Genomic DNA, 27415 nt, shown 5'->3' with positions numbered 1-27415 from the left:
ATTTAAGACCTGAAGAGTACTTAGAACATTACCACATACACAGTTAATAGATGAATAAATGTTTGTCACTACTATTATCCTTGAACATTACTGTTGTTTGTAGCATTTTTGCATTTTAAGGGGAGAATAATTCCAATTATACCTTGTAAGACCACCTCAAATCCTTATTTGGAATACAAGGCACTAGTCTCACAATTCACTATCTGAACCATGTCCCTCTTCCACATTTCTCTCACATAGGAAGAGCCAAATACAACTTCCTTTTTCTGTTCCTTTTATTGCTGTAATGTTAAATGTAAAATCTGAACCTTAAAATGTTAACATTAAATGTTGGCCTCAATGTTAATATATGAGTAAGATAGAAATATTCTCTTGTAAAAGAATACATTTTACTTACCTGATGTAAGGCAAAGCAGGGTCAACATGGTGGAGTACTATGGCAGTAATGTATGAAAATATGAAAGCAGCAGCTGTCCAAATTACAAGGGCTGAAGGAAGGAAACTGAGGCCTTGCTGAAACCACCACATCTCAAACAGGTCTTCCGAAAGAGAAAAAACAAATTAGAAAAGATTATCCACAAGTATTTCATCTATTCTACTTTAGCCATCCACTCCCACAATCTTGTACTTATTATCCCAAGCTGTTCCACTTCTGAAATCATCCCCCATACTATCTACTAACAACTGCTGTCTTTTGATTTCTCAGTAAATAGAACCACTTGCCATACCCAGAAACTTCCTTTCTCCCTCATCTTTCCACATATAAGTACCAACTACTATTTAGTCCAACTCCTAAATTTGTTTTCAATTTTCCCTTTCCATCTTCACTGCCACTACCCTAACTAAACCACTATAATTTCTTGGCCAGATTATTATTATAACCTAAATGGTCCTCCTCTAGTCTGGACCACAACCAATGAAGACTCCACCCTGAAACCACAGTGATCCTTCTAATTCTAAAATACCAATCTGACCACCCTAATCTCCTACAAAGAATCTTTCAGCACTTCCCTGTGCTCCTTAATGTGGTCGCTAAGGACCCTGCATCATCTGGTCTCTACTTACTTTTCTATATTCATCTCTGGCCACTTCTTTGCTTCCAATTCCCTCAAGCTATTATCATCTTCATCACCATTACACAATCAGTGTTTGCTCTTTCTCAGTAATGTTACTAAGCACCTTCAATTCATGATCTCCTTTCTTCCTCACAACAGAATTAGAGGATAAGAGAATTGTTCAAGGTCACAGAGCTGAACTGTAGTAGAGACAGGCTTCAGACTCAGGCAGTTCCAATCTAACATTATTACCATGCTATATGGCTACAGAACATGGACCTTCAAATGTGTCATGCTTTTGTGCACCTTCAGACCTTCAAGTACATTGTTTCATCTTGATTATGGACTACAAGGCTATCACTCCTCCCTCCCCACTACCACCAGTTAACTACCACACATTTTCAAGTCCCAACTCCTCTAGCTTCACCAAAATGTCTTTGCTTTCAAAAGCACTATTCTTCCCCAACTGGGACACTCATCACACTTAACTGTTACTTGCTTGTTTGGTTTTATCTTCCTCACTAAGTTGTGTGACAGCAGTAACCAACTGTTTTGTTCAGCATTATACTCCCAGCTCCTACATGAGGGAGAAAAAAAAGAGAGGGCCTAATTATACACATACCATACATCACCACTTTCTTCTTTAAATTCCGGACCAAGGAAGTTGGTAAGTAAATATGAGTCAATAATGTGAATTAGAAAATATAAATGTATCTCCATGCATTTGAAATGTTTAAATAAGTATAGAAATATTTTCAAATTATAAGAAATTACTGCTATTCATTGAAAATAATTTCATATTTGGAGGAATATCTTTTCAACAGTCTCATGGACTGAAATTTAATATTTCCCATTAAGTTTGTGAAAACTTACAACTCTTATCTCTACAATGCTCCAATGTATTCAGCTTCCTCGTTGCAGGCTGACCTTCCAATTAATGAAATCTCAGCCATTTTTGACTCGTATTTGTCACTTACTCTGGTCATCTGACTTGCTGCTAAATACATACATTCAAATCTTGCTACTAGAGGGATTAAAGATGGCAGCATGAGAGGAGAGACAGAGGCTTCCTCCTAAAACTGGATACAATTAGAAACTATAGTTGGCACAACTAATCCAGAGAGAGCAACAGGAAAGAAGACGGCACCAGACTGCATACAACTGAAGAAAACAGCAGACCTCATGGAACAGGGTAATGTACCAAAGCAGTGGCCTGGAGGGACCCAAGCCCCTTCCCCCACCCCAGCTCACCAGTGGAAGAGAAATGGAGCAGGGAGAGAATGGAAGGCCTGGGACTGCTGAATACCTAGCTCCAGAGATCTGCTCTGGGAGCACAAACCTACATTTCATGGTGCTTTCATGATACTCGCATGATTAACGGGTTGGAAAGCTAATACAGGCAGAATTCCTGGAGAGACTGAGATTCCAGCCACTTGTGGAAAGCAGAGATCCATATCCGGCTGCTCTGGGACAAAAGATTATACCTGTGTGCTTGGCCCACAGGTTAAGGCAGTGGAGACAAGCACAGCAGCCAGGGAGCAGGGAACAGCTCTTTCCTCCCCCCAGGCACAAATACCGCTCCCCTGTGACCCCCGACATTGCCTCAGGGACTGAGCAGCTCCAGAGTAGAGCTTCTGGACACTAGAGGGCGCCATATACAAACATGAAACACCAAAGGAACCTGGTCCAGAGTAAAATTAATATAACAAGATTTAAATGATATGGACCTTACAACTCTTCCTGAAAGGGAGTTTAAAATAAAAATCACCAACATGCTAATGGAGATTCAGAAAGATATACAAGAAATAAGGAATGAATTCAGGTCGGAGATCCAATCGCTGAAGAGCACGATGGAGGGTACTAAAAGCAGGCTGGATACAGTGGAGGAGATGATGAAAGAAACAAACTAGAGAAGAGGAATACAAAGAAGCTGAGGCACAGAGAGAAAAAGGATCCCTAAGAAGAAAAATTCCCCAGTCTGGGAAAGGAGACAGTCTCTCAGGCCATGGAGATCCACAAATCTCCCAACACAAGGGACCCAAGGAAGACAACACCAAGACATATACTAATAAAGTTGGCAGAGATCAAGGATAAGGACAGACTATTAAAAGCAGCCAGAGGCAGAAAGAAGATCACATACAAAGGAAAGCCCATCTGGCTAACATCAGACATCTCAGCAGAAACCTTACAGGCCAGAAGGGAATGGCATGATATGTTTAATGCAATGAAGCAGAAGGGCCTGGAACCAAGATTACTTTATCCAGCAAGAACATCATTTTAATTTGAAGGAGGGATTAAACAATTTCCAGATAAGCAAAAGCTGAGAGAATTTACCTCCCACAAACCATCTCTATAGTGTACTTTGGAGGGACTGTTATAGATGGAAGTGTTCTTAAGGTTTAATAGCTGTAACCAGAGAAAATAAAACCATAGTAAAGAAAGTAGAACAGCTAATTACTAAGCAAATGCAAAATTAAATTAACTATCCCCAAAGTCAATCAAGGGATAGACAAAGAATACAGAATGATACCTAATATACAAAGAATGGAGGAGGAAGAAAAAGGAGGAGAAAAAAAAAGAACCTTTAGATTGTGTTTGTAACAGCATCTTAAGGGAGTTAACTTAGACTCTTAGATAATAAGGAAATAAACCTTGAACCTTCGGTAACCACGAATCTAAAGCCTGCAATGGCAATAAGTACATACCTATCGATAGTCATCATAAATGTAAATGGACTGAATGCACCAATCAAAAGACCTAGAGGAGGGTGGAGCCAAGATGGCGGCATGAGGAGTTCAGTGGAAATGTCCTCCGAAAAACATATATATTTATGAAAATACAATAAATACAACTATTCCTAAAAGAGACACCAGTGGATACAGTACAACAGCCAGGATACATCAACATCTGCGAGAACTCAACATCACACAAAGAGGTTAAGATACAAGCAACGGCCAGGTGGGACCCAAATGCCACACCCCCACCCCAGAACCCAGCGGGAAGAAAGGAGTCAGATGGGGAGGTAGTGAAAGCCCCAGGACTGCTTAAACAACCAGCTCTACAAATCCGCACCCAGAGCACAGACACGAGGTGCATGGGGTGCTGTATATTAGAGAAACAGAAAAGCAAAACCAGTGGGCTGGTCCCTGCAACTGGCGTCCCTTAGACTAAAGAAGAGCAAGGGCTTTTTGCAAGTCTTAAAGAGACAAGGACCCCACAGCTGGATGAAGTAGATCTGGCACACTTAGACAGCAGCTGGGAATCCTGGGGAACCTTAGGCGCCCTAACCCTCTGGGTGGCAGTGCAGCTCTGAAGCCCCTCATGGCACTAAGCAGCCTGCCAGTCGTTCCCCGAACTGGTGGAGACCCTGACACAGCAGACCAATAGTGGGAGAGTAGCAGTGCACACCAGGGGCAGCAGTGCCAGAGGGGACCGGGAGTGGCCCATGAGCGATGGCGGCAGTGGTACCAAAAGGGCCCGGGAGAGGTCCGTGTGAGCCCACAGCAGTGGCAACCAAATGGCCTGGGAGCAGCCCGCGTGTGCCAGTGACCGCAGCAACAGAGGGGCCCAGAAGAGGCCCACACAAGCCTGCAGCAGTGGCAACCATGCAGTCCAGGAGCACACGTGTGCCAGCGGCGGCAGCAGCGGACAAGCAAGGGAGAGGCTGGTGCGCACCTGCAGCAGTGCCAGAGGGAGCAGCCGCGCTCCCAGCAGCCGACCAGAATCCCAGGCCAACGCACAGCTGCCCGGGCCAGAGCCATAGGATGCTGTTGGCACACAGCTGCCAGCAGGGGCACCGCTATTGCAGAAGAGTGCCCCTGGCGTGCCTGCCACTCACTGCAGGGCTCTGCACTGCTCTGACAGAGACCCCGCATGGAGCAGCTTAGGGGATTAACGTGGTGGCTGCTCCAGGAGTGTGGGTAACTGACACAGGCAGCGGAGAAGGGCAAGGCGTCCAGCAAGCAGGAAAGGACATTCTTCTCCCAGCTGACACACCCACAACCTGCCTACAGCCACTGCTATCACCATGAAAAGGCAGAGAAATTTAGTCAGGTCCAAAATAGTCCAGACAAACCCTGAGAGAGGATCTGCACAGACAGACCTAACCAGTCCCCCTGAAAAAGAATTCAAAATAAAAATCATAAACATGCTGATGGATCTGCAGAGAAATATGCAAGAGCTAAAGGAGCAAGTACAGAGGGAGACTACAGAAATAAAACAATCTCTGGAAGGACTTAAAAGCAGAATGGACAGGATGCAAGAGGCCATTAATGGAATAGAAACCAGAGAACAGGAACGCATAGAAGCTGATGCAGAGAGAGTTAAAAGGAGCTCCAGGAATGAAACAATATTAAGAGAACTGTGTGACCAAGCCAAAAGGAACAATATCCGCATTATAGGGGTACCAGAAGAAGAGAGAAAAAGGGATAGAAAGTGTTTTTGAAGAAATAATAGCTGAGAACTTACCCAAAATGGGGGAGGAAATAGTTGCTCAGACCATGGAAGCACACAGAACTCCCAACAGAAGGGACCCAAAGAGGAGAACACTAAGACACATAATAATTAAAATGGCAAAGATCAAGGACCAGGACAGAGTATTAAAGGCAGCCAGAGAGAGAAAAAAGGTCACCTACAAAGGAAAACCCATCAGGCTATCATCAGACTTCTCAACAGAAACCTTGCAGGCCAGAAGATTAATGCAATGAAATAGAAGGGCCTTGAACCAAGGATACTGTATCCAGCACGATTATCACTTAAATGTGAAGGAGGGATTAAACAATTCCCAGAGAAGCAAAAGTTAAGGGAATTTGCCTCCCAAAAACCTACAGGGTATTTAAGAGGGACTGGTCTAGATGGGAGCATTCCTAAAAAAAGCACAGAACGAACACCTAACATATGAAGAATGGAGGAGGAGGAATAAGAAGGGAGAGAAATAATCATCAGACTGTGTTTATAATAGCTCAATAAGCAAGTTAAGTTAGACAGTAAGGTAGTAAAAAAGCTAACCTTGAACCTTTAGTAACCATGAATCTAAAGCCTCAAGGAGACAGGTTCAGGAAAAAGTTGCTCATGCTTATATTCAGGAGATGTTTGTCTATGCTGTCTTCTAAGAGTTTTATGGTTTCATGACTTACATTCAAGTCTTTAATCCATTTCGAGTCTACTTTTGTATATGGGGTTAAACAATAATCCAGTTTCATTCTCTTGCATGTAGCTGTCCAGTTTTGCCAACACCAGCTGTTGAAGAGGCTGTCATTTCCCCATTGTATGTCCATGGCTCCTTTATCATAGAGTAATTAACCATGTATGCTTGCATTTATATCTGGGCTCTCTAGTCTGTTCCACTGGTCTATGGGTCTGTTTTTGTGCCAGTATCAAATTCTCTCCAATACTGTGGCTTTGTAGTAGAGCTTGAAGTTGGGGAGCATAATTCCTCCTGCTTTATTCTTCCTTCTCAGGATTGCTTTGGCTATTCGATGTCTTTTGGGTTCCACATGAATTTTACCACGATTTTCTACAGTTTCCTGAAGAAGGCTGTTGGTATTTTGATAGGAACTGCATTGAATCTATAGATTGCTTTAGGCAGGATGGCCATTTTGACAATATTAATTCTTCCTATCCATGAGCATGGGATGTGTTTCCATTGATTGGTATCTTCTTTAATTTCTCTCGAGTGTCTTCTAGTTCTCAGAGTATAGGTCTTTCACTTCCTTGGTTAGATTTATTCCTGGTATTTTATTCTTTTCGCTGCAATTGTGAATGGAAATATTTTCCTGATTTCTCTCTCTGCCAGTTCATTTTTAGTGTATGGGAATGCCACAGATTTCTGTGTATTAATTTTGTGTCCTGCAACTTAGCTGACTTCAGATATTAGATATAGTAGTTTTGGAGTGGATTCTTTAGGGTTTTTTTATGTAGAATATCATGTCATCTGCAAAGAGGATCAGTTTAACATTTTCCTTGCCAATTTGGATGCCTTTTATTTGTTTGTGTTGTCTGATTGCTATGGCTAGGACCTTCAGTACAATGTTGAATAGATGTGCCTCTGCCCATTTTTTAATTTGCTAATTTGCTTTTTGAGTGCTGAGGAATGTGAGATCTTTATATATATTAGATGTTATCCCCTTATCAGATATGTCATTTATGGATATATCCTCCCATAATGTAGGATGCCTTTTTGCTCTGCTGATGGTGTCTTTTGCTTAGAGGAACTTTTTAGTTTGATGTCGTACCATTTGTTCATTTTTTCTTTTGTTTTCCTTTCCGGAGATATGTTCACGAAGAAGTAGCACATGTTTATATTCAAGAGATTTTTTTTAATGCTGTAATATATTTATTCTCTTTAAAAAGCATCTTTTTTTTGGTATCATTAATCTACAATTACATGAAGAACATTATATTTACCAGGGTCCCCCCTTCACCAAGTCGCTCCACCCACATACCCCTTCACAGTCACTGTTTATCAGCGTAGAAAGATGCTGTAAAATCACTACTTGTCTTGTGTTGCACTGACCTCCCCATGCCCTGCCCCCACTATACATGCTAATCTTAATGCCCCCTTACTTTTTCCCTGCCTTTATCCCTCCCTTCCCACCCATCTTCCCCAGTCCCTTTCCCTTTGGTAACTGTTAGTCCATTCTTGGGTTCTGTGATTCTGCTGCTGTTTCGTTCCTTCAGTTTTCCTTTGTTCTTATACTCCACATATGAGTGAAATTATTTGGTACTTGTCATTCTCCACCTGGCTTATTTCACTGAGCATAATACTCTCTAGCTCCATCCATGTTGCTGCAAATGGTAGGATCAGTTTTTTTCTTATGGCTGACTAATATTCCACTTTGTATATGTACCACATCTTCTTTATCCATTCATCTACTGTTGGACATTTCGCCTCCTTCCATTTCTTCGCTACTGTAAATAGTGCAGCGATAAACATAGGGGTGCATCTGTCCTTTTCAAATTGGAGTGCTGCATTATTAGGGTAAATTCCTAGAAGTGGAATTCCTGGGTCAAATGGTATTCCTATTTTGAGCATTTTGAGAAACCTCCATACTGCTTCCCACTACAGTTGAACTAATTTACACTCCCACCAGCAATGTAGGAGGGTTCCCCTTTCTCACAATCTCGCCAATATTTGTTGTTGTTTCTCTTTTCGATGATGGTGATCCTTACTGGTGTGAGGTGTTATCTTATCATGGTTTTAATTTGCATTTATCTGATGACAAGCGATGTGGAGCATCTTTTCATGTGTCTGTTGACCATCTGAATTTCTTCTTTAGAGAAATGTCTATTCAACTCCTCTGTCTATTTATTTATTTAGTTAGTTAGTTATCATTAATCTACAATTACATGAAGAACATTGTTTACTAGGCTCTCCCCTACCCCAAGTCCCCCCTGACAAACCTCATTACAGTCACTGTCCATCAGCACAGTAAGATGTTATAGAATCACTACTTGTCTTCTCTGTGTTGCAAAGCCTTCCCCTTTCCCCCACCCCCCACATTATGCATGCTAATAATAATACCCCATTTCTTCTTCCCCGCCATTATCCCTCCCTACCCTCACATTCTCCCCACTCTCTTTCCCTTTGGGAACCATTAGTCCATTCTTGGGTTCTGTGATTCTGCTGCTGTTTTGTTTCTTCACTTTTTCTTTTGTTATTATACTCCACAGATGAGTGAAATCATTTTTTATTTGTCTTTCTCCATTTGGTTTATTTAACTGAGCATAATACCCTCTAGCTCCATCAATGTTGTTGCAAATGGTAGTATCTGTTTCCTTCTTATGGCTGAACAATATTCCATTGTGTATATGTACCACTACTTCTTTATCCATTCATCTACTGATGGACATTTAGGTTGCTTCCATTTCTTGGCTATTGTAAATAGTGCTGCAGTAAACATAGGAGTGCATCTGTCTTTCTCAAACTGGAGTGCTGCATCCTTAGGGTAAATTCCTGGAAGTGGAATTCCTGTATCAAATGGTAAGTCTATTTTGAGCATTTTGAGGAACTTCCATATTGCTTTCCACAATGGTTGAACTAATTTACACTCCCACCAGCAGTGTAGGAGGGTTCCCCTTTCTCCACAACTCGCTAACATTTGTTGTTGTCTTTTGGATGGTAGCCATCATTACTGGTGTGAGGTAATATCTCATTGTGGTTTAAATTTGCATTTCTCTGATAACTAGCAATGTGGAGCATCTTCTCATGTGTCTGTTGGCCATCTGAATTTCTTCTTTAGAGAACTCTCTATTCAGCTCCTCTGCCCATTTTTTAATTGGATTATTTGCTTTTCATTTGTTGAGGTGTGTGAGCTCTTGATACATTTTAAATGTCAACCCTTTATCGGATTTCTCTTTTATGAATATATTCTCCCATACCGTAGGATACCTTTTTGTTCAATTGATGGTGCCTTTTGCTGTACAGAAGCTTTTTAGCTTGATATAGTCCTACTTGTTCATTTTTGCTTTTGTTTTCCTTGCCCGGGGAGATATGTTCATGAAGAAGTCACCATGTTTATGTCCATGACACTTTTGCCTATGTTTTTTTCTAAGAGTTCTATGGTTTCATGACTTACATTCAGGTCTTTGATCCATTTTGAATTTACATTTGTGTATGGGGTTAGACAGTGATCCAGTTTCATTCTCTTACATGTAGCTGTTCAGTTTTGCCAGCACCATCTGCTGAAGAGACTGTCATTTCCCGATTGTATGTCCATGGTTCTTTTTCATATACTAATTGGCCGTATATATTTGGGTTAATGTTTGGAGTTTCTATTCTGTTCTACTGGTCTGTGGCTCTGTTCTTGCGCCAGTACCAAATTGTCTTGATTACTGTGGCTTTGTAGTAGAGCTTGAAGTTGGGGAGCGAGATCCCTTCCACTTTATACTTCCTTCTCAGGATTGATTTGGCTATTCAGGGTCTTGGTGGTTCAATATGAATTTCTGAACTGTTTGTTTCAGTTTATTGAAGAATGCTGTTGGTAATTTGATAGGGATTGCACTGAATCTGTATATTGCTTTGGGAAGGAGGGCCATTTTGATGATATTAATTCTTCCTAGCCAGGAGCATGGGATGAGTTTCCATTTGTTAGTGCCCTCTTTCATATCTCTTAAGAGTGTTCTGTAGTTATCAGGGTATAGGTCTTTCACTTACTTGGTTAGGTTTATTCCTAGGTATTTTATTCTTTCTGATGCTATAGTGAATGGAACTGTCTTCCTGACTTCTCTTTCTATTAGTTCATTATTAGTGTATAGGAAAGCCACAGATTTCTGTGTGTTAATTTTGTATCCTGCAACTTTGCAAATTCTGTTATTAGTTCTAGTAGTTTTGGAGTGGAGTCTTTAGGATTTTTTATGTACAATATCATGTCATCTGCAAATAGTGACAGTTTAACTTCTTCTTTACCAATCTGGATTCCTTGTGTTTCTTTGTTTTGTCTAATTGCCATGGCTAGGACCTTCAGTACTATGTTGAACAACAGTGGGGAGAGTGCTTGTTCCCTATCTCAGAGGAAAAGCTTTCACCCTCTCGCTGTTCAGTATTATGTTAGCTGTGGGTTTATCATATATGGCCTTTATTATGTTGAGGTACTTGCCCTCTGTGCCCATTTTGTTGGGAGTTTTTATCATGAATAGATGTTGAACTTTGTCAAACGCTTCTTCAGCATCTATGGAGATGATCATGTGGTTTTTATCCTTTCTTTAGTTGATGTGGCGGATGATGTTGATGGATTTTTGAATGTTGTACCATCCTTGCATCCCTGGGATGAATCCAACTTGGTCATGGTGTATGATCCTTTTGATATATTTTTGAATTTGGTTTGCTAATATTTTGTTGAGTATTTTTACATCTACGTTCATCAGGGATATTGGTCTGTAGTTTTCTTTTTTGGTAGGGTCTTTGCCTGGTTTTGGTATTAGGGTGATGTTGGCTTCACAGAATAAGTTAGGGAGTATTCCCTCCTCTTCTATTTTTTTGGAAAACTTTAGGAGAATGGGTATTATGTCTCCTCTGTATGTCTGATAAAATTCCGAGGTAAATCCATCTGACCCGGGGGTTTTTCTCTTGGGTAGTTTTTTGATTACCGCTTCAATTTCATTGCTGATAATTGGTCTGTTTAGATATCCTGTCTCTTTCTGGGTCAGTCTTGGAAGGTTGTATTTTTCTAGGAAGTTGTCCATTTCTCCTAGGTTTCCCAGCTTGTTAGCATATAGGTTTTCATAGTATTCTCTAATAATTCTTTCTATTTCTGTGGGGTCCGTCGTGATTTTTCCTTTCTCGTTTCTGATTCTGTTGATGTGTGTTGACTCTCTTTTCCTCTTAATAAGTCTGGCTAGAGGCTTATCTTTTATTTTCTCAAAGAAACAGCTCTTGGTTTCATTGATTTTTTCTACTGTTTTATTCTTCTCAATTTTATTTCTTTCTTCTCTGATCTTTATTATGTCCCTCGTTCTGCTGACCTTAGGCCTCATTTGTTCTTCTTTTTGCAATTCAATAATCATGACATTAGACTATTCATTTGGAATTGTTCTTCCTTCTTTAAATATGCCTGGATTGCTATACACTTTCTTCTTAAGACTGATTTTGCTGTGTCCCACAGAAGTTGGGGCTTTGTGTTGTTGTTGTCATTTGTTTCCATATATTGCTGGATCTTCATTTTAATCTGGTCGTTGACCCATTGCTTATTTAGCAGCATGTTAAGCCTCCATGTGTTCGTAAGCCTTTTTGCTTTCTCTGTAAAATTTATTTCTAATTTCATACCTTTGTGGTCTGAAACGTTGGCTGGTAGGATTTCAATCTTTTGGAATTTACTGAGGCTCTTTTTGTGGCCCAGTATGTGGTCTATTCTGGAGAACGTTCCATGTGCACTTGAAAAGAATGTGTATCCTGTTGCTTTTGGATGTAGAGTTCTATAGATGTCTATTAGGTCCAACTGTTCCAGTGTGTTGTTTAATGCCTCTGTGTCCTTACTTATTTTCTGTCTGGTGGATCTGTCTTTTGGAGTGAGTGGTGTGTTCATGTCTCCCAAAATGAATGCATTGCATTCTATTTCCTCCTTTAATTCTGTTAGTATTTATTTCACATATATTGGTGCTCCTGTATTGGGTGCATATACGTTTATAATGGTAATATCCTATTGTTGGACTGAGCTCTTTATCATTATGTAATGTCCTTCTTTATCTCTTGCTACTTGCTTTGTTTTGAAGTCTATTTTGTCTTATACTAGTATTGCAACAGCTGCTTTTTTTCTCCCTGTTGTTTGCATGAAATCTTTTTCCGTCCCTTGACTTTTAATCTGTGCATGTCTTTGGGTTTGAGGTGAGTCTCTTGTAAGCAACATATAGATGGGTCTCGCTTTTTTATCCATTCTATTACTCTGTGTCTTTTGATTGGTTCATTCAGTCCATTTACATTTAGGATGATTATTGAAAGATATGTACTTACTGCCATTTCAGGCTTTAGATTCGTGGTTACCAAAGGTTCAAGGTTAGTTTCTTTACTATCTTACTGTCTAACTTAACTTGCTTATTGAGCTATTATAAACACGGTCTGATGATTCTTTATTTCTCTCCCTTCTTATTCCTCCTCCTCCATTCTTCATATGTTGGGTGTTTTGTTCTGTGCTCTTTTTAGGAGTGCTCCCATCTAGAGCAGTCTCTGTAAGATGCCCTGTAGAGGTGGTTTGTGGGAGGCAAACTCCCTCAACTTTTGCTTGTCTGGAAATTGTTTAATCCCTCCTTCATATTTAAATGATAATCATGCTTGATACAGTATCCTTGTTTTAAGGCTTCTCTGTTTCATTGCATTAAATATATCATGCCATTCTCTTCTGGCCTGTAAGGTTTCTGTTGAGAAGCCTGATGATAGCCTGATGGGTTTTCCTTTGTAGGTGACCTTTTTTCTCTCTCTGGCTGCCTTTAATACTCTGTCCTTGTCCTTGATCTTTGCCATTTTAATTATTATGTGTCTTGGTGTTGTCCTCTTTGGATCCCTTCTCTCCGGAGTTCTGTGTGCCTCCGTAGTCTGAGCAACTATTTCCTCCCCCAGTTTGGGGAAGTTCTCAGCAATTATTTCTTCAAAGACACTTTCTTTCCCTTTTTCTCTCTCTTCTTTCTCTGGTACCCCTATAATGCAGATATTGTTCCTTCTGGATTGGTCACACAGTTCTCTTAATATTGTTCATTCCTGGAGATCCTTTTATCTCTCCCTGCATCAGCTTCAATGCATTCCTGTTCTCTGGTTTCTATTCTATCAATGGCCTCTTGCATCTTAGCCATTCTGCGTATAAATCCTTCCAAAGATTGTTTTATTTCTGTAATCTTTCTCCAGACGTCATCCCTTAGCTCTTGTACATTTCTCTGCAGCTCCGTCAACATGGTTATGACCTTATTTTGAATTCTTTTTCAGGAAGACTGGTCAGGTCTATCTCCTTCTCAGGGGTTGACTCTGTGATTTTGGTGTGCATCAAAATCTTTTGCCTTTTCATTGCAATAAAGATAGTTTGCAGAACTGGTGTGTGTGACGGCTGGGAAAACGTCCCATCTTGCTGGTTTGTGGCCTTCCTCTCCTGGGAGAACAGCGACCTCTAGCGGCTTGTACTGGGCAGTTGTGCACAGTCAGGGCTTCTGATTCTTGCCCAGCAGGTATGGAGTTAAGCTCCGTGGTTGCTGTGGAGTTAAGCTCCACGGTTGCTATGGGCATGGCCTGCCGCAGGCTGCTGTTCCAATATGGTGGAGCCACGTTGGAGGGGAAACAGCCAGGAGACTTTATCTCCATAAGGGTCCTCTGAGGTGCGCTGCTGCCCAGAGGGATAGGGTGCCCAGAATTCCCCGGGATTCCCAGTTGTTAGGCTAAGTTTCCTGGGATGTTTCCATCCAGTTGTAAGGTCCCTGTCCCTTTAAGACTTTCAAAAAGCACTCACTTTTCTTTGTCCCAGGGGGGCCAGTTGCGGGCACCCTCTCACAGGTCTTACTGTCCTGTTTCCCTAGTTTCCAGGACCCCACACATGCACTGTGTCTGCCCTCCAGTGCGGATGGTTAGGGCTGGCTATTTAGCTGTCCTGAGCTCCCTCTCCCACCAAGCTCCGACTCCTCTCCTCCCGCCGGGAGCTGGGGTGAGGGGTGCTCGGGTCCCACCAGGCCGCAGCTTGTATCTTACCCTCTTCGCGAGGCGCTTGGTTCTCGCAGGTGTGGATGTGATCTGGATGTTGTCCTGTATCTTCTGATCTCTCTTTTAGGAAGATTTGTATTTGTTGTATTTTCAAAAATATATATGGTTTTGGGAGGAGATTTCCGCTGCTCTACTCAAGTCGCCATCTTGGCTCCCACCCTCTATATTCAAGAGATTTTTGCCTATGTTTTCTTCTAAGAGCTTTATGGTTTCATGATTTACATTCAGATCTTTGATCCACTTGTGTTTACTTTGGTGTACGGAGTTAGACAATAATCCAGTTTCATTCTCTTAGACGTAGCTATCCAGTTTTTCCAACATCAGTTGTTGAAGAGACTGTCATTTCCCCATTTGCATATCCATGGCTCCTTTATCAAATATTACATGGCCATATATGTGAGGGTTTTTATCTGGGCTCTCTATTCTGTTCCACTGATCTATGGGTATGTTGTTGCACCAGTACTATATTGTTTTGATTACTGTGGCTTTGTAGTAGAGCTTGAAGTTGGGTTATTCTTCCTTCTCAGCATTGCTTCAGCTATTTGGGGTATTTTTTGGTTCCATGTAAATTTTAGAGCTATTTCTTCTAGTTCATTGAGTATTGCTACTGTTATTTTGATAGGGATTGCATTGAATCTGTAGACTGCTTCAAGCTGGATAGCAATTTTGACATTAATTCTTCATATCCACAAGCACAGGATGTATTTCCATTTATTGGTGCCTTCCTTAATTTCTTACATGAGTGTCTTGTAGTTTTCAGGGCATAGGTCTTTCACCTCCTTGGTTAGGTTTATTCCTAGGTATTTTATTGTTTTTGATGCAATTCTGAATGGAATTGTTTTTCTAATTTTTTTTCTGCTAGTTCATCATTGGTATATAGGAATGCCACAGATTTCTGTGTATTAATTTTGTATATTGCAACTTTGCTGAATTCAGTTATTCTAATAGTTTTGGAGTAGATTCTTTAGGGATTTTTTATGTACAGTATCATGTCATCTGCAAAGAGTGACAGTTTAACTTCTTCCTTACCAATCTGGATAGCTTTTTTTCTTTGTGTTGTCTGATTGCCATGGCTGGGACCTCCAGTATTATGTTGAGTAAAAGTGGGGAGAGTGGGCATCCTTGTCTAGTTCCTGATCTTAGAAGGAAATCTTTCAGCTTTTTACTGTTCAGTATGATGTTGGCTGTGGGTTTGTTGTGTATGGCCTTCATTATGTTGAGGTACTTGCCCTCCCTACCCATTTTGTTGAGTTTTTTATCATGAATGGATGTTGAATGTTTTCAAATGCTTTTTCAGCATCTCAATATTGAGATGATCTTGCAATTTTTGTCCTTTTTGTTGATGTGGTGTGTGATGGTGGATTTTTGAATACTGTACCATCCTTGCATCCCTGGAATAAACCCCACTTGCTCATGATGGATTATCTTTTTGTTGTATTTTTATATTTGGTTTGCTGCTATTTTGAGTATTTTTACACATCTATGTTCATCAGAGATATTGGTCTGTAATTTTTTTGTGTGGTGTCATTGCCCAGTTTTGGTATTAGGGTGAAGCTGGCCTGATAGAATGAGTTTGGAAGTATTCCTTCCTCTTCTATTTTAGGAAAATTTTAAGGAGAGTTGGTATTAGGTGTTCTCTAAATGTTTGATAAAATTCAGCAGTGAAGTCTTCTGGTCCATGGTTTTTGTTCTCAGGTAGTTTTTTAGTTACCAATTCAATTTCATTGCTGGTAACTGGTCTGTTTAGATTTTCTGCTTCATTCTGGGTCAGTCTTGGAAGGTTGTATTAGTCTAGAAAGTTGTTCATTTCTTCTAGGTCACCCAATTTGTTAGCATAAAATTTTTCCTAGTATTATCTAATAACTTTGTATTTCTGTGGTGCCTGTAGTGATTTTGCCTTCCTCATTTCTTATTCTGTTTATGTGTGTAGACTCTTTTTATCTTGATATGTCTGGCTAGGGGTTTATGTATTTTTATTTTCTCAAAGAACCAGCTCCTGGTTTCATTGATTCTTTGTGTTGGTTTTTTCTTCAGAATTTTATTTATTTCTGCTGACTTTTATTATGTCCTCATTTTTTCTTTGGGCCTCATTTTTTCTTTTTCTACTTTCATTAATTGTGAGTTTAGATTGCAAATTTGGGGTTGTTCTTCTTTCTTGAGGTAAGCCTGTATTAGAATATACTTTCCTCTTAGAACAGCCTTTGCTGCTGTTTTGGGGAGTTGAGTTTTTGTTTTGATGTGTCTCCATATATTGTTTGATCTCCATTTTTATTTGGTCATTGATTTATTGATTATTCAAATGTAGTGTATTGTTAAGCCTCCATGTGTTTCTGGCCTTTTTCATTTTCTTTGCATAATTTATTTCTAGTTTCATACATCTGCCATCTGAGAAGCGGGTTCACACAATTTCAATTCTTTTGAATTTAGTGATCCTCTTTTTTATGGCCTAATATGTGACCTATTCTGGAAAATGTTCCATGTGGACTTGAGAAGAATGTCTATCCTGCTGCTTTTGGGTGGAGTGTTCAGTAGATGTCTCAGGTCCATCTGTTGTAATGTGTTGTTCAGTGCCTCTGTTTCCTTATTTTCTGTCTGTTGGTATGTCCTTCGGAGTAAATGGTGTGTTGACATCTCCTAAAATGAGTGCATTGCATTCTATTTACCCTTTAATTATTAGTTTCACATATTTAGGTGGTCCTATATTGGGTGCAGAGATATTTATAATGGTTATATCCTCTTTTGGACTGATGCCTTTATCATTATGTAATGTCCTTCTTTATCTCTTGTTACTTTCTTTGTTTTGAAACCAATTTAGTCTGATACAAGTACTGTTACTCCTGCTTTTTTGTCCCTATTATTTGCATGAAATATCTTTTTCCATCCCTTCACTTTTAGTCTGTGTATGTCTTTGGGTTTGGAGTGAGTCTCCTGTAGGCTCCATAAAGATGGGTCTTCTTTTTTTTCCATTCTGTACCTCTGTGTCTTTTGATTGGTGCATCAGTCCATTTCCATTTAGGGTAATTATCGATAGATATGTACTTATTGCCATTGCAGGGTTTAGATGCATGGTTACCAAAGGTTCAAGGGCAGCCTGTTTACTATCTAACAGTCTAACTTAGCTTGCTTACTATTTCAAACACAATCTAAAGTTTTTTTCTCTATGTTCTTCTTCCTCCTCTACTCTCTATATATTAGGTGTGATAATCTGCACTCTCTGTGTATCCCTTGACTGACTTTGTGGGTAGGTGATTTAATTTTGCATTTGCTTAGTAATTAATTGGTCTACTTCCTTTCCTGTGGTTTTATTTTCTCTGGTGACAGCTATTTAGCCTTAGGAGCACTTCCATCTAAAGGGGTCCCTTTAAAATACACTGCAGAGACACTTTGTGGGAGGAACATTACCCCAACTTTTGCTTATCTGGAGATTGTTTAGTCCCTGCTCCAAATTTAAATGATGATCTTTCCAGATAGAGTATTCTTGGTTGGAGGCCCTTCTGTTTCATTGCATTAAATGTATCATGCCACATCCTTCTGGAGTGTTATGTTTCTGGGGAAGACTTCTGATAGTCTGATGGGCTTTTCTTTCTCTCTCTCTCTGGCTGCTTTTAATACTCTGTCCTTGTCATTGATCTTTGCCATTTTAATTATTATATGTCTTGGTGTTGTCTTCCCAGGGTACCTTGTGTTGGGAGATCCGTACACTTTCATGACCTGAAAGACTATTTCTGTCCTTCGAGTGTGGATATTTTCAGCAATTATTTCCTCAAAGACATTTTCTATCCCTTTTTCTCTTGTTTTCTTCTGATACCCCTATAATGTGAATATTGTTGTTTGGATTGGTCACACAGTTCTATTATTGTTTCATCCCTAGAGATCCTTTTTTCTCTATGTGCCTCAGTTCTTTGTTTTCCCGTTCTCTAATTTCTATTTCATTTACTGTCTCTTCTACCTCATCTAATCTGCTTTTAAATCCCTCCATTATATGTTTCATTTGAGATTCTATATTTCTCAAAGTTTCTATCTCTTTCTGGAAGTCATCCCTGAGATCTTGAATAGTTTTCTGTAGCTCCATGAGCATTTTTACGATTTTTATTTTGAAGTCATTATCAAGAAGATTGGTGGTTTCAGCTTCACCTAGCACTTTTTCTTGTGTTTGTGGGATTTGTTTGTACAAAATTATTTTGCTATTTCACATTTCTAATGATTCCTATGGAAAAATAACTTTGTATAGGCAGCATCCTCTAGTGCCCAGAAGCTCTACTCTCTGGAGCTGTCCAGCACCTGGAGTGATGGCAGGGGTTGCAGGCGTGTGGCACCAGCGCCTGCTAGGAAGAAAGAGCTCTTTCCTGCTTCTCAGCTGCAGTGTCTGCCTCCAGTGTCAGATGCAGTGATCCAAGCACACACGAAGGAGCCTCTGTGTTATGCCCCTGTAGCTGCCTTAGGCAGGGCTGCTGTCCAGCTGACCTGGTGCAATGATGTGGGCAGCTGGTCTGTGGACCATTGCCTGCTTGGAGGAAGTAGCGGCAGCCTGCATATTGCAGTGTTTGGCCTCAGCAGGCACTGCATTGCCAGCCAGGGGGATGGAGCATCTGATGCTCCTGTAAGTTCCCAATATGATCAGCTGAGTGTGCTGGGACGATTTTGTCCACTTGTCCTTTCTTCTGAGCAGCAAGCTCTGTGTAAACTTTGCCCCTTTAGCACTCCTCTTGTTCTTGGGAAGGCTTCCAAAGTGTCCGCCTTTCTTTTACCCCAGAGCAGCCAATTATGGCTTAATGTTTTTCACAAGCAGCTGGAATCTCAGTCTCTCTGGGTATTCTGCCTATCTTTCCTTTCCAACCCCTGTAATCTCCAGAGAGTGCCATGTAATGTGGGTTTGGGCTCCCAGAGCAGATCCCTAGGGCTGGGTGTTCAGCAGTCCTCTTGGCTTCCACGCCTTCCCTGCTCTGTTTCTCTTCTTCCCACCTGTGAGCTGGGGCACAGGGAGGGATTGGGTTCTACTGGATTGTGGCTATGCTACTTTACCCTTTTTTATGAGGTCCTCTTTTTTCCCCAGATGTAGGCAGTCAGTTGCAGTCTTCAGTTTGCTCTTTTAGTATTAGCTGTATTTGCTGTATTTTCATGTTACATGTGGTTTTGGGTGGAGGTTTCTGCTTCACTTCTCATGCCATCTTCCCCCGCTGCTTTGCATTTAAATGTTTAATATAATTTATTCAGCATTTAGGTATTCTGGCAAAAGAGATTTTCAAAACATTTTGTCCACCCTTTTGCTAAAAGTAGAACTTCCTCCTCCTTTAACCATTTTTGCATGTTCAAATCCTTCTTATTCTTCAAAATCAAGCTCAAATACCATATTCCACAATCTTCCCTCATCCCTTTGCATGTGTAAATCAGTACCCCTTCTTCTGCAAACATTTGAATTGCACATCTTTTACCAGCTCAGTATCTTCTACAAAATGAAAATTTAGGAGGGTGTCTTCAGATGATAAAATCTTTGATGAGGGACTACACTTCATTACCGAAGCATAGCAAAGGGCCTTGCACACAAGTATCACTCAATAAGTATTTCTGAATGGTTAAGCAGACAAAATCAAATTGGTAAACAATATTACCATTTTCCAGGTTATGCAGATTCTAACACCTCTTCCAAAGCGATCACAAGCTGTCACCAAGTGATAGCAATTTGGAACCATTCTTTCTCCAAGTTCCCAACAAAACCACAAGTCAGAATCTCAATTCTCTTCATCTAACTGCATTTTTTCTTACCCTCCCATGCTTCTGCTTAAAAACATTTTTTATAGAACAGTGTGAACTTGGACAAACTTCATTTACTTTTCTGAAACAGTTTCTCCTTTTAAAAATGAGAATAATGTGGAGGGCGGAGCCAAGATGGCGGCGTGAGTAGGACAGTGGGAATCTCCTCCCAAAAACATATATATTTTTGAAAATACAACAAATACAACTATCCCTAAAAGAGAGACCAGAAGACACAGGAAAATAGCCAGACTACATCCACACCTGCGAGAACCCAGCACCAGGTGAAAGGGGTAAGATACAAGCCGCAGCCCAGCAGGACCAAAGGCCCCTCACCCAAGCTCCCGAAGGGAGGAGAGGAGTCGGAGCAGGGAGGGAGAGGGAGCCCAGGACTGCTAAACACCCAGACCTAGCCATCTGCACCAGAGAGCAGACACACAGTGCATGCATGGGGTGCTGAAAACTAGGGAAGCAGGACAGTAAGACCTGTGAGCAGGTCCTGCAGCCGGCACCTATGGGACAAAGAAAAGCAAGTGCTTTCTGAAAGTCTTAAAGGGACAGGGACCCCACAACTGGATGGAAACATCCCGGGTCACAGTCCAGCAGCTGGAAATTCCAGGGAACTCTGGGCACACTAATGCCCTGGGCAACAGCTCTGAGTCCCCTCATGGAGGTAAACAGCCAAACAGCCCACCCGTCCATTACGCCTCTGGGGCTCCGCCATAGCAGAGCAGCAGCCTGAGGCTGGCCACGCCCACAGCAAGGGAGCTTCCTCCATACCGGACGGCAAGATACAGAGACCCAGTCTACACGCAATTGCTCAACACAAGCCAATAGGGGTCTCAGTTTTCCCAGGAAAGAAAGGCCAGGAGCAAGTGGAAAAAGTCTTGGCTCTCCCAGCTGACAGACGTGTCAATAGCATACCACTGCACCTATCAACATGAAAAGGCAAAAAAATTTGATCCAGACAAGACTAACCCAGACAGCTTCAACATCTTCTACATCTTCAGCTGAGAAGAAACCTGGGGAGATAGATTTAACCAGTCTTCCTGAAAAAGAATTCAAAGCAAAAGTTATGACCATGCTGATGGACTTGCAGAGAAATATGCAAGAACTAAGGAGGAAGAATACAGAAATAAAACAATCTCTGGAAGGACCTCAAAGCAGAATGGACGAGATGGAAGAGACCATTAATGGACTAGAAAACAGAGAAGAGGAACGCAGAGAAGCTGATACAGAGAGATGAAAGGATCTCCAAGAATGAAAGAATATTAAGAGAACTGAGTGACCAATCGAAACAGAACAATATCCGCATTATAGGGGTACCAGAAGAAGAAGAGAGAGAAAAAGGGATAGAAAGTGTCTCTGAAGAAATAATTGCTGAAAACTTCCCCAAACTAGGGGAGGAAATGGCCTCTCAGACCACAGAGGTACACAGGACTCCCATGACAAGGAATCCAAGGATGGCAACACCAAGACACATTATAATTAAAATGGCAAAGATCAAAGACAAGGACAGAGTATTAAAGGCATCCAGAGAGAGAAAAAGGTCACCTACAAAGGAAAACCCATCAGGCTATCATCAGGCTTCTCAACAGAAACCTTAGAGGCCAGAAGAGAATGGCATAATATACTTAATACAATGAAACAGAAGGGCCTCGAACCAAGAATACTGTATCAAGCACTATTATCATTTAAATATGAAGGAGGGATTAAACAATTCCCAGACAAGCAAAAGCTGAGGGAATTTGTCTCCCAAAAACCACCTCTACAGGGCATCTTACAGGGACTGCTCTAGATGGGAGCACTCCTAAAAAGAGCACAGAACAAAACACCCAACATATGAAGAATGGAGGAGGAGGAATAAGAAGGGAGAGAAATAAAGAATTATCATACCGTGTTTATAATAGCTCAATAAGCAAGTTAAGTTAGACAGTAAGATAGTAAAGAAACTAACCTTGAACCTTTGGTAACCATGAATCTAAAGCCTGAAATGGCAGTAAGTACATATCTTTCAATAATCACCCTAAATGTAAATGGACTGAATGCACCAATCAAAAGACACAGAGTAATAGAATGGATAAAAAAGCGAGACTCATCTATATGCTGCTTACAAGAGACTCACCTCAAACCCAAAGACATGCACAGACTTAAAGTCAAGGGATGGAAAATGATATTTCATGCAAACAACACAGAGAAAAAAGCAGCTGTTGCAATACTAGTATCAAACAAAATAGACTTCAAAATAAAGAAAGTAACAAAAGATAAAGAAAGACATTACATAAGGATAAGGGCTCAGTCCAACAAGAGGATATAACCATTATAAACAGATATGCACCCAATACAGGAGCACCAACATATGTGAAACAAATACTAACAGAATTAAAGGAGGAAATAGAATGCAATGCATTCATTTTGGGAGACTTCAACACACCACTTACTCCAAAGGACAGATCCACCAGACAGAAAATAAATAAGGACACAGAGGCACTGAACAACACACTAGAACAGATGGACCTAATAGACATCTATAGAACTCTGCATCCAAAAGCAACAGGATACACATTCTTCTCAAGTGCAAATGGAACATTCTCCAGAATAGACCACATACTGCGCCACAGGAAGAGCCTCAGTAAATTCAAAAAGATTGAAATCCTACCAACCAACTATTCAGAACTCAAAGGTATAAAACTAGAAATAAATTGTACAAAGAAAGCAAAAGTCTCACAAACACATGGAGGCTTAAAAACATGCTCCTAAATAATCAATGGATCAACGACCAAATTAAAATGGAGATCCAGCAATATATGGAAACAAATAACAACAACAACACAAAGCCGCAACTACTGTGGGACGCAGCAAAAGCAGTCTTAAGAGGAAATCCCGGCATATTTAAAGAAGGAAAAACAATCCCAAATGAATAGTCTAATGTCACAATTGGAGAAAGAAGAACAAATGAGGCCTAAGATCAGCAGAAGGAGGGACATAATAAAGATTAGAGAAGAAAGAAATAAAATTGAGAAGAATAAAACAATAGCAAAAATCAATGAAACCAAGAGCTGCTTCTTCAAGAAAATAAACAAAATAGATAAGCCTCTAGCCAGACTTATTAAGAGGAAAAGAGAGTCAACACACATCAACAGAATCAGAAACGAGAAAGGAAAAATCACGACAGACCCCACAGAAATACAAAGAATTATTAGAGAATACTATGAAAACCTATATGCTAACAAGCTGGGAAACCTAGGAGAAATGGACAACTTCCTAGAAAAATACAACCTTCCAAGACTGACCCAGAAAGAAACAGAAAATCTAAACAGACCAATCAGCAGCAACGAAACTGAGGCGGTAATAAAAAAACTACCAAAGTACAAAACCCCCGGGCCAGATGGATTTACCTCGGAATTTTATCAGACATACAGAGAAGACATAATACCCATTTGCCTTAAAGTTTTCCAAAAAATAGAAGACGAGGGAATACTCCCAAACTCATTCTATGAAGCCAACCAACATCACCTTAATACCAAAACCAGGCAAAGATCCCACCAAAAAAGAAAACTACAGACCAATATCCCTGATGAACAATACTCATTGAGTAGATGCAAAAATACTCAACAAAATATTAGCAAACCAAATTCAAAAATACATCAAAAGGAACATACACCATGACCAAGTGGGATTCATCCCAGGGATGCAAGGATGGTACAACATTCGAAAATCCATCAACATCATCCACCACATCAACAAAAAGAAGGACAAAAACCACATGATCATCTCTAAAGATGCTGAAAAAGCATTAGACAAAATTCAACATCCATTCATGATAAAAACTCTCAACAAAATGGGTATAGAGGGCAAGTACCTCAACATAATAAAGGCCATATATGATAAACCCACAGCCAACATCATACTGAACAGCGAGAAGCTGAAAGCCTTTCCTCTGCGATCAGGAACAAGACAGGGATGCCCACTCTCCCCACTGTTATTTAACATAGTACTGGAGGTCCCAGCCATGGCAGTTAGACAAAACAAAGAAATACAAGGAATCCAGACTGGTAAAGAAGAAGTTAAACAGCCACTATTTGCAGGTGACATGATATTGTACATAAAAAACCCTAAAGACTCCACTCCGAAACTACTAGAGCTAATATCGGAATTCAGCAAAGTTGCAGGATACAAAATTAATACACAGAAATCTGTGGCTTTCCTATACACTAACAATAAACTAATAGAAAGAGAAATCAGGAAGACAATTCCATTCACAATAGCATCAAAAAGAATAAAATACCTAGGAATAAACCTAACCAAGGAAGTGAAAGACCTATACTCTGATAACTACAGGACACTCTTAAGAGATATGAAAGAGGGCACTAACAAATGGAAACTCATCCCGTGCTCCTGGCTAGGAAGAATTAATATCATCAAAATGGCCCTCCTGCCCAAAGCAATATACAGATTCGATGCAATCTCTACAAATTACCAACAGCATTCTTCAATGAACTGGAACAAATAGTTCTAAAATTCGTACGGAACCAGCAAAGACCCCAAATAGCTAAAGCAATCCTGAGAAGGAAGAATAAAGTGGGGGGGATCTCACTCCCTAACTTCAAACTCTACTACAAAGCCACAGTAATCAAGACAATTTGGTACTGGCACAAGAACAAAGCCACAGACCAATGCAACAGAAGAGAGACTCCAAACATTAACCCGAACATATATGGTTAACTAATATTCGATAAAGGGGCCATGGACATACAATGGGGAAATGACAGTCTCTTCAACAGATGGTGCTGGCAAAACTGGACAGCTACATGTAAGAGAATGAAACTGGATCACTGTCTAACCCCATACACAAAAGTAAATTCAAAATGGATCAAAGACTTGAATGTAAGTCATGAAACCATAAAACTCTTAGAAAAAAACATAGGCAAAAATCCCTTAGACATAAGCATGAGTGACCTCTTCTTGAACATATCTCCCCGGGAAAGGGAAACAAAAGCAATAATGAACAAATGAGACTATATCAAGCTGAAAAGCTTCTGTACAGCAAAGGACACCATCAATAGAACAAAAAGGTACCCTACAGTATGGGAGAATATATTCATAAATGACAGATACGACAAAGGGCTGACATCCAAAATATATAAAGAGCTCATCCACCTCAACAAACAAAAAGTAAATAATCCAATTTAAAAATGGGCAGAGGAACTGAACAGACAGTTCTCTAAAAAAGAAATACAGATGGCCAAGAGACACATGAAAAGATGCTCCACATCGCTAATTATCAGAGAAATGCAAATTAAAACTACAATGAGGTATCACCTCACACCAGTAAGAATAGCTGCCATCCAAAAGACAAACAACAACAAATGTTGGCGAGGCTGTGGAGAACGGGGAACCCTCCTACACTGCTGGTGGGAGTGTAAAGTAGTTCAACCATTGTGGAAAGCAGTATGGAGGTTCCTCAAAATGCTCAAAATAGAAATACCATTTGACCCATGAATTCCACTTCTAGGAATTTACCCTAAGAATGCAGCACTCCAGTTTGAAAAAGACAGATGCACCCCTATGTTTTTTGCTGCACTATTTACAATAGCCAAGATATGGAAGCAACCTAAATGTCCATCAGTAGATGAATGGATAAAGAAAATGTGGTACATATACAGAATGGAATTTTACGCAGCTATAAGAAAAAAACAGATCCTACCATTTGCAACAACATGGATGGAGCTAGAGGGTATTATGCTCAGTGAAATAAGCCAGACGGAGAAAGACAAGTACCAAATGATTTCACTCATATGTGGAGTATAAGAACAAAAGAAAAATGAAGGAACAAAACAGCAGCAGAAGGACAGAACCGAATGGACTAACAGTTACCAAAGAGAAAGGGACTGGGGAGGACGGGTGGAAGGGAGGGATAACGGCAGGAATAAAAAAAGGGGGCATTACAATTAACATGTATATTGGGGGGGGCACGGGGAGGGCTGTGCAACACAGAGAAGACAAGTAGTGATTTTACAGCATCTTACTATGTTGATGGACAGTGACTGTGAACGGGTATGTGGGGGGGACTTGGTGAGGGGGGTAGACTAGTGAACATAATGTTCTTCATGTAATTGTAGATTAATGATACCAAAATAAAATTTTCAAAAAAATGAGAATATTATTGGCAATAGCAGTACTGTCAATACAGTAGCCACCAGCCAAATGTGGCTACGCAAAATTAGATTTCAACTGATTAAAATAAAATTTTAAATTTCAGTTCTTCAGTCCTACTAGCCACATTTCAAATCTACAAAAGCCACATGTATCTAGTGACTATAATACAGGACAATGAAAATATAGAATGTTTCCATGGAAACGTTCTATTGGACTGTGCTAGTTATTGCAAGGATTACACAAGTAAAGAACCTAAGACATAGCTGTTACATAATAGATGGCAGTTTTTAGTATTAACTTTAAATGCTCTAAAATAATATCTGCTTCATAAAGGTTTATTCAAGTACTAAATGAGATAATACATATATAAGATACCATCATAGGTGGTCAACAAATGTTTGTTCCTCTTTTAGAATGTAAAAGATGAATTACCTGTTTTTCATTTTTACAAAATATCAGTCTTCAAACCTGCACCTTTTGTAAATACTGAAATCCACATAAAAGGAAAATAAGTTTCAAACCACATGCTCTTACACTTGTGCAATTTTAAGTCAATGCAGCACTATTTATGATAGAACATGAATTAATAATAGTTTATTTTTCTCGAGAGCTGATATGTGCGTGTTTTATAATGATGTACCATATGAAATTAAATGATATTTTAAATCTAGGGTATCAATTTTTTTATCCTTTCTCATATTAAACATGTTTCACTGACTTCAAAAGGATAAAATAAAGGAAAAACTCTGTGTTTCTTCTTATAGAAGGAAAGAACAACAGCTTATTATTAAGCAAAATAAAACATTAACTTGTCCTTGTGATTGAATGGCAAAAACACAGCTGTGAGATCACATTTAACCTAAGTGCAAATCCTAGCTTTATCATGTCCTAGCTTTATGATTTTTACTCAGCTTCTCTGAGTTACAATATTATAATCTGTAAAGTAGCCATCTCAAAGGGTTGCTCAGAGGGTAACAGAGTAAGCATTTGATTATAATGATAGTTGATTTATGAACTAACAACACTTAACTTTTTGTATACATGAACCATCTTGGATACATAATCTTCTTAGGCTTTGGAGGTTCTAAAAGAACCGTTAGAAGAGAACAATTTAGAAAAGAAGCAGGGCTTGAAACGGTTAACCAGTTTGCTATTGACAACTGAGAAATTTAAGTGTACCAATTATGTGAGGAACACTACTATTGCCCATGTGTTTTCACTTTGGAAAGCTAGAAGCAAAATTGAAATTTTAGTGGTTAATAATTTAAGGAAACCTTCC

The 27415-nt window shown here is 40.0% G+C and overlaps 1 protein-coding gene across 6 annotated transcripts in view; it reads right to left on the bottom strand.

Moving 5' to 3' along the window:
• Positions 1-27415, bottom strand: part of DRAM2 (DNA damage regulated autophagy modulator 2) — a 54677-nt gene that overhangs the window by 25846 nt on the left and 1416 nt on the right. For 4 of the 6 annotated variants that reach the window (XM_017676080.3, XM_037017020.2, XM_073234431.1 and 1 more), the window contains 2 exons: positions 1545-1632; positions 398-539 (listed from right to left, as the gene is read on the bottom strand). In XM_017676080.3, the coding sequence (XP_017531569.1) occupies positions 398-528 (131 nt within the window). In that variant the 5' untranslated portion in view covers positions 529-539; positions 1545-1632. Of the gene's footprint in view, positions 1-397; positions 540-1065; positions 1201-1544; positions 1633-27415 lie in introns of all 6 variants that reach the window. The other 2 variants (XM_073234429.1, XM_073234430.1) reach the window with 1 other exon arrangement.

Source organism: Manis javanica, chromosome 4, assembly GCF_040802235.1.
Source record: "Manis javanica isolate MJ-LG chromosome 4, MJ_LKY, whole genome shotgun sequence".
In the NCBI taxonomy this organism is placed as follows: Eukaryota; Metazoa; Chordata; class Mammalia; order Pholidota; family Manidae; genus Manis; species Manis javanica.
The sequence above is the reverse complement of the archived record's forward strand: the minus strand, read 5'-3'. Positions and strand labels throughout refer to the sequence as shown.